The sequence below is a fragment of the Anopheles cruzii genome, unplaced genomic scaffold (assembly GCF_943734635.1).
Source record: "Anopheles cruzii unplaced genomic scaffold, idAnoCruzAS_RS32_06 scaffold04779_ctg1, whole genome shotgun sequence".
Classification (NCBI taxonomy): Eukaryota; Metazoa; Arthropoda; class Insecta; order Diptera; family Culicidae; genus Anopheles; species Anopheles cruzii.
Genome location: NW_026458364.1, coordinates 574 through 1,215, shown reverse-complemented (window position 1 = coordinate 1,215; position 642 = coordinate 574). Strand labels below are relative to the sequence as shown.

Sequence of the window (642 nt, the reverse complement as noted above, 5' to 3'; positions counted from 1 at the left end):
TGCAGCTGCCGGCAGATCCGTATCAGCTCGGCCACCGTCTGCAGAATAAGCCGGTCCCGCCCAAGCCCGGGTCCAATCACGAGGACATGGAGCCGCTCCAGCCATGGTTCGATCTGCATGATGGCATTGTTGGAGTCCAGCAACGGATGCACAATCAGTTCGGGGCTGTACGATTTGATCACTTGAGCGGCGGCCTGCGGACAGAACACATGCACCAGATCCGCGCCCACCTTTAGCGCGCTGATCGCCGCAAAGTACGGCGCCCCGGTATACTCCAGCGAACCACCCACGATTCCGATCCGTCCGGCCTGGCCCTTGTGGCGGTCCGTCTCGAGGTGAGGCACAATGTTGCGGGCCCGCTCCAGCAGCGGCGACTTGTTCTCCGACGACATTCCGTACCCGCGGCCACAAATTGCGGCTATCGGACGACGACCGAAAACGGGATTGTTGTTGTTCTGCAACAAAGCTCTCGAAAGACGGTTCATTTTTGCTGTCATGCGCCTGACAGCGAACTGTCAAACGCTGGCGTCCAGGGTTGTAGTTAATGTGTCGTCGGAGGAGGGTGCTTTGTTTTTCGAATTTCTATTATCTTTCGAAACAAAATCATACTGGGGCGCCACACGGAGCGTAAAACCTAGCGTA

At 57.3% G+C, this 642-nt stretch overlaps 1 protein-coding gene across 1 annotated transcript; it reads right to left on the bottom strand.

Moving 5' to 3' along the window:
* Positions 1-9: 9 nt before the first annotated feature.
* On the bottom strand, positions 10-392 carry LOC128277222 (ATP-dependent (S)-NAD(P)H-hydrate dehydratase; the record flags this gene model as incomplete). The annotated part of the gene is made up of 1 exon (XM_053015663.1): positions 10-392. A coding segment is annotated over exon 1 (383 nt), but the record flags the coding sequence as incomplete, so codon positions are not given.
* Positions 393-642: the final 250 nt, after the last annotated feature.